Genomic DNA, 7,150 nt, shown 5'->3' with positions numbered 1-7,150 from the left:
TGACTGGCATTAATTGCATCCCATAGTATGACTGGCATTAATTACCATCTTCCATTGTTACTGTTGCCAACTTCCATGTAATCAGGGCTTTTTTTGTAGAAAAAGCCCAGCAGGAACTCATTAGCATATTAGGCCACACCCTTGACAGCACTGTTCATTAGCATATTAGGTCACACCCCATGTTACCAGAAGTGTGGTCATCCGGCCACACCCACCTTTTGCTTCTTACTCTGCTGACCTTGTTTGTTGTCAAAACCCAGGGCTTTTTTTGGAGCAGGAACTCCTTTGCATGTTAGGCCACACACCCCTAATGTAGCCAATCCTAATGAGTTTCTGCTGTTGGGTGTGGCCTATTATGCTAATGAGTTCCTGCCGGGTGTGGCCAACTTGGGATCCAGCCAGAACTCCGTTCCTGTGCGTTCCTGCCCAAAAATAGCCCTGAGCAATGTTCCCTCTAAGCTGTGGAGTCTTGTGAGCAAAAATTCTACTTGGTGAGCTACTGGCATTAAAGTTGTGAGCCAGCAATTTGGCTGCTGGATAAATAAGTTTGCTCTGGAGCCATCCTTCCTGAGCTAAGACAAAAATCTGTGAGCCAGAGGCTAACAAACGGTGAGCTAGCTCACACTAACTCAGCTTAGAGAGAACACTGGCCCTGAGTGTAATAAATGTTATAAGTGAAGAAGAAGAAGAAGAGGAGGAGGAGGAGGAGATTGGATTTATACCCCGCCCTTCACTACCCAAAGGTGTCTCAGAGCGGCTTACAAACTCCTTCCCCTCCCCCTCCCCACAACAGACACCCTGGGAGGCAGGTGGAACTGAGAGAGCTCTGACAGTGTAAGACAGAAACTCCGTCACGGGTTGTGCTTCCCCAGCCCAATTTGAGAAAGCACTCGGCACAGTCCTGTAGAGTAGAATCCAGGCTAAAAACTTTATTAATAAAGGAGAGAAAATACAGGTACAGCAAGGTTTTGAATCCTTGAGTACCCACAGCTCTTCCCCAGGGTTACAATGGGAGACATAGGGTTTTATACTCCATATGACGCTTACAAATAAATCATAATTATTGGTTCCATCAAACTTTGTCACATATCCGTCACACCATTCTGATTGGGCCCGAACCTGTGGGTTGGATTTTCACAGGCAAAAATGAACCTCCAGTATCTATTGTAACAGATATGGGTACATAGTGGCATGTTCTCCATCTAACGCAAGCGAGCCGACATCAGGGACATGCACAGTCACAGCTAGCCATCAGGAGCAAGGAGCAAGCAGTTACTGCCTGTCAGCACTTAGCATTTTCCCCAGAATGCATTTAAGCATTGAACCAAAGTGAATACCTGAATATATATTCATGATTGATTTCTATCTCTGTAATTAGAATCATCAATGGCACTTAACACATCTGTATGTCTGTGTATCTCATAGGTGCTAACCGAGTCCACTAAGGTTAGTCTACTAAGGCAGACAGAGTGCTGAGTGCATAACAGTGTCACATACAAACTGTGCGTACAACAACAGAAACGGCTCTTTTTCAAGAACAGCTCTTATCAGAGCTACGGCTTGCCCAAGGTCATCCAGCAGGTGCAAGTGGAGGAGTGGGGAATCAAACCCGGTTCTCCCAGATTAGAGTCCGCGCACTTCACCACTGCACCACACTGGCTCACAAGTGTTATATATTTTTCCATATCTTCCTAACACTGTGACCCTCAGTTTTTGTACTAACCTCCAAGGGGAGCATGGATATCGCCTAGAATTGCAACTGATCTCCAGACGACAGGGGTCAGTTCCTGGGCAGAAAAGGGCTGTTTTGGAGGGTGAATTCTACAGCATTATAACGTCCTGAGGTCCCTCCTCTCCCCACAGCCAGCCACCCCCAGTCTGAACCCCCAAAACTCCAGGAATTTCCCAACCTGGAGTCGACGACCTTATCATACCAGATAAGCAGAAAAACATGATTTTGTAAATTAACCAAAAGGAAAAAGGAATGGGAAAGAAAAAAAATGTCTTGTCTGCAGGAGACAAGACTATGGGAAAGAATTCAGTCAGTTAAAGGGGAGTTTATTGAGAGCTTATAGAATCCTGGATTTGTGTGGATGAAAATTTCCAAACCATGTATCCCCCTCTCCCCCCGCAATTCCTTGCTATCTGAGTTTGTGCGACCCCCCTTGTATTTACAAAATGCAAATTTACAAAATGCAAATTTGTAAATGCAAGATATCTCACTGGCGAGTATTGGAGCCCAAGAATCTTACATTTGTGGCTGATCCAAAACCCCAAAAAAGTCTCTGCTCTGATTTTTCAGGACTTCGTTTCCTTGTGTAAGGAAGGTGACCCAGGAGATCGCTAGCTGTGATATCCTCAAAACTTTGAATTTGGCTAGAACTAGGAAGCAACTCTCACCTTATATACTGAAGAGTAATAAAGAGCTGCGGTGGCTCAAGTGCTTAAGATGCTGAACTGCAGGCTGTGGAAGGTCAGTAGTTCAGCAGTTCGAGACCCGAGTGTGCCGCATGACGGAGTGAGCTCCCTTCTCTAGTTCCAGCTCCTGCCAACCTAGCAGTTCGAAAGCAAGAAACTGCAAGTAGATAAATAGGTACCACTTTGGTGGGAAGGTAACAGCGTTCCATGCGCCTTGGTGTTTAGTCATGCCGGCCACGACCACGGAAATGTCTTCGGACAGTGCTGGCTCTTCGGCTTTGAAACGGAGATGATCACCGCAACCCTAGAGCTGGATTCGACTGGCTTTCGAGCAAGGGAACCTTTACCTTTACCTCCCTCATTTCCTCATGGGCCCCGGTCACACGGGCCGGATATTGTGGGGGTGAGGCATGGCTGTTTTCCCTGGAGCGAACTACCGTGCGGCAGCCGGATCAAACGTCCCGCCCGACGTCCCGTGGTTGTGGGGAGGTGCCAATCATACCTCACTCCTGCGGCACGGCAAAGAAGTGCCGCTGCGGGGGTTGTGTTGTTGTTTTTTAACCCAAGTGTTCGTATGCGCCGTTGGGTGCTTGTGTGCACCCGTGGAGACTTGACCAAAAAAAAAAGCTTTTTGCGACGGGACATCGCCGGGCGCCGGATGCCACGAGCTAACACCGGAAACGTGATCTGACGCCCGCCCTTGCCCCGCGGTTTCCGGAAACTAGTACCTCGGAGAGAGCCACGGGAGCTCTACGCTTCCCAGATGTGGCGGTGAGATCGCGCCCGGAAAATCCGCCTATCTTCCATCTCTCTAGCGTGCCCAATGCTCCGTGTGACCGGGGCCATGGTTCTTTTACAGTGATGGGGAAGGATGCAGCAGTTGAGCTCAGCTGTTCAAGGCATACAACCAAAGATAGGGAAAGACCTCGTTTTTTTCAAGTTTCATGGTACAGCAGTATGAAAAAGGGAGAGGGGTCACTGCTTCCACACACACACACCCAAATTCTGCAAGCAACATTGCTGTTTGGAAAACTGGTTTCACTTATTTATATATTTATACTCAGAGAGACCCAAGACAGCTTATACTATCATTTCCCCTTTCTCCATTTTATCCTAAGAACTCAAGGAAGTAATTTAGGCTGAGAAAAGAGGGACTGTCCCAAGTTCTTTGTTCTTTGTTCCGGGGACAAGGAAAACACTCTACATAGCCAAGATGCTGTAAAATTCCCCTCCTTGCTCTAAGACAGAAACTCCGTCAAGGGTTGTGCTCCCCTAGCCCAATTTGAGAAAGCACACGGCAGTCTTGTAGAGGAGAATCAGATCTTGTACTTTATTGATCAACAAAGGAGGAAGGTGCAGATCCAATAAGATTTCGGACCCTACTGCTCTCCCTAAGGTTACAATGGGAGACATAAGGTTTTATACCCCCTATGATAGTTAGAAATAAAACATAATTATTGGTTCCATCAAAGTTAGTCAAATATCTGTAACACCATTCTGATTGGGTTCGAACCTGTAGGCTGGATTTTCTCAGGCAAAACTGTACCTTCTCCAGCTAAACAATAGACTTTCTTCTTCCTAGGCTGTGAAATTCTAAAAAGTATCTAATTGTAACAAATATTAGTACATCATGCAGTGTTCTCCATCTAACACAAGCAAACTGGCATCAAGAGCATGCGCAGTTACGATTGGCAAGAACAAGCACGGTCACCGTGGTGTGATTTGCCTGTCAGCATTTGGTATTTTACCCAGAATGCCTTTAAGCGATGAACCAAAGTGAATATCTGAATAGATGTTCATGATTGATTTCAGTCACTGTGATTAGAATCATCAAAGGCACTTAACATATGCACCATGGAAGCATTAAGAGCACCTACTAAGGTAAACTGACTGTTAGCCAGTGGCAGAGTACAAAGTGTTTCATAAGCAGTGTGTACAACATTGCTTGAAAGGCGATGGATGGGGTCTAAGGATTGGATTCTCACAAATTAGGGCACATCAATCTCCAGTTCTAACATATTTATTACCTATGTTGTTCCCCGCCCCAGTTGAGAAACAGATGATAACCAGGAACCAAACTTGTCATTCTTTTGATATGTTAAAAAAGGTGTCCTCACTATTTTGCATGCTAATTTAACAAGCCACTCCTATATATACAACTATATGTAACTCCATTTCATTGTCTGATGAAGTGTGCATGCCCACAAAAGCTCACACCCTGAATAAAACTTTGTTGGTCTTAAAGGTGCATTGGACTCTTAACTTTGTTCTGTCCCAAGATAAATTTGGTTGGGTAGCCATGTTGGTCTGAAGGAGAAGAACAAAGTTTGAGCCCAGTGGCGCCTTTAAGACCAAAGTGTGCACATGAACACAGAAGCCTGTACCCCGAATTAGACTTTGTTGGTCTTAAAGGTGCCCCTGGACTCAAACTTTGTCCCAAGATCAGTCAGTAGTGAGCTTCTGTGATACAGTGGCGGATGTGAACCCAGGCCTGTAAACACTACACCTGTGGGACTGCAGCACAAATGTAACTTGAGCAACACTTCCCAGTGGGTGGACATGGGTTCATCCTCTTGAGTTTATGGAGGCTGGCACCCTAGTAGTTGTACCTGGGACTGGGCGGCTAAAGTCCCGCTCACCCCGCCAGGAGCTCCAGGGGGTCAAATTGCGAGGGGGGGGGGATTACAAACACCCTGCAAGAAGAAAGCCAGCGCAAGACGGCCGTTTTCTTTTGCTGTGCGTTTTCTAGTTGCAATGAGTCCCCTATGCACAGCCGAAATCCACCACGTGCAGTCTGAAACGCGGCTGGCTGACCCATGCCATGCCTCCCCAGCTTTGCACGTGTGAACCAGGCCTTCCCCGTGTTTGTCCAGGGCTTCACGTGCGGGCAATACCAGCTCGAAAGCCGGATCTCGCGAGATTTCAGTAGGGGCTTGACTTGGGCGTCGCGCTCTCGCGATACCCGCGAGGAAGCCAGAGGCGGGGACATTGAAATAGGAAAGCCACTAGAAGAATCGTTCCGATTTCCGTCTTCAGATCACGCGAGATGTGTCTCACAAGAGGAGCGAATTTCCGGCAAGCGGCCATTGGCCCTGATGCTCCGGAGCGCCGCTCTAGGCGGCCACAACTCTATACTGAAAAACCTCTATCCTTTGCATTGGAGCGGGAAGCCCCGGTCAATTGCAAACCGGAAGAAAGGGCAAGATCGGGTATGGTATCATAGAGCTTAGGGAAGAGGGTAGAGTGGCCCACAAACGCCCTCTGGCTTGCGGTTTTGTTGCTTTATCTTCAGTTTGACGCTGTAAATTTTCGTGTATTTTTGCACGTGAATGAAGCACGTGGAAAGCACGCCTGCATTCAGCTGAGATTCGGGTGGGTCAGGCAGAGGAGCCATTTAATGTTATGGATCAAATTGTGAGTCCCAGTGGCACCTTTAAGAGCAACAAAGGGTTTATTCGAGGTATGAGCTTTCGTGTGCGAGGCACACTTTTTCAAATACACTGGAATGGCAGATGAGGTTCTAAACTGATAGACAGGGACTTAACAGCAAATTAACATGTAACATGGTGACCTTTAAGTCATGCAAAGTGAAAAACTAAATAACAAGATCAACAGTTGTAAAGCAAGAAACATGTCAAAACGGCAGGTAAATGTCTAACGGTGCCCCCCCCCCAATTGTGGGAAGTAACAGAATCTTAATTATCAACTCTCAGGCGTGGAGAGCACTTAACAGCATATTATGAGCTGAATGTAATGTTCTCAGAAGACATCCCAATATTCCTTGAATTCAGTATTCTAATTTCACACATATTGTGCGGCTCCTGGCAGGGCAGCTGGGAAAGAGAAGGGGAGGCATACTTGCTCCCTCCTACTTGCTTTCTTTGTTTCTCTCTCTCCCTCTTTCCACCTCTTTCATTCTTTCTTTCCACCTCTCTCATTTTCTCTTAGACAATTAAATATAATTAGCAAACAAATATCATTATCAATATCTGTTTCTACCCCTTTTGTTTTTATTTTTGGCAGTCTCGTTTAATGTTAATAAAAAAGCAATTTTTAAAAATAAAAACGTGTAATATTTGTTCATGTTTTGCGGCTCTCAAACATCTGACATTTAGTCTATGTGGCTCTTAGGCTGAGCAAGTTTGGCCACCCCTGTGATATACTATTCTGAAAAATAGTCTTAAAGGTGCCCCTGGACTCTAAATGTGTTCTTCTGCTTCAGACCAACAGGGGTGACCATCTATCTTAATGTTATGGAGCAATTTAATGTGCCTCTTGCGATCCCTTACTTTCAAAGAAGTTTTACAATAAAACCAAGGTTTTTTTAAAAAATCTACCATTTACATAGATTCCAAGAGCACAGCCCTATTTGTGCGCTGCTATTGCATTGTGTATTGGATGTTCCATGCTTTTAGTCCTTCTCAAACCCGAGGTGGCCGACCTGGAGATTTGGAGGGTGGGTGGGGCCTGGAGAGGGCGGGGTTTTGGGTGGGGAGGGACCTCAGTCGGGTGCACGGCCCTGGAGTCAACTCTCCAAAGTAGCAATTATTTCCAGGGCAACTGATCTGGGTCCTCTGGAGATCAACTGTAACAGTGGGGGCTCACCAGGTGCCCTATAAAATCCTATTGATTGCATTGACTTATTCTTTGCAAGCCGCCTCGAGTCTCAGTGAGAAAGGCGGACTACGCAGAAGGGAGGGTTGGCGTGGCGCAGCGGTTAGAGTGTCGGGGG

The 7,150-nt window shown here is 46.4% G+C and overlaps 1 protein-coding gene across 1 annotated transcript in view; it reads left to right on the top strand.

The window, feature by feature from the left end:
• The window catches only part of LOC107119813, a 33,695-nt gene that overhangs the window by 21,777 nt on the left and 4,768 nt on the right, over positions 1-7,150 (top strand). The window contains exon 6 of the mRNA XM_015422404.1: positions 5,292-5,627. Within this exon, the coding sequence (XP_015277890.1) occupies positions 5,292-5,627 (336 nt within the window). The remainder of the gene's footprint in view (positions 1-5,291; positions 5,628-7,150) is intronic.

This window comes from Gekko japonicus, unplaced genomic scaffold (genome assembly GCF_001447785.1).
Source record: "Gekko japonicus isolate JY-2015 unplaced genomic scaffold, Gekko_japonicus_V1.1 scaffold1082, whole genome shotgun sequence".
NCBI classification, from domain to species: domain Eukaryota; kingdom Metazoa; phylum Chordata; class Lepidosauria; order Squamata; family Gekkonidae; genus Gekko; species Gekko japonicus.
Note: the sequence above shows the minus strand (reverse complement) of the source record. Positions and strands in the feature narration are given on the sequence as shown.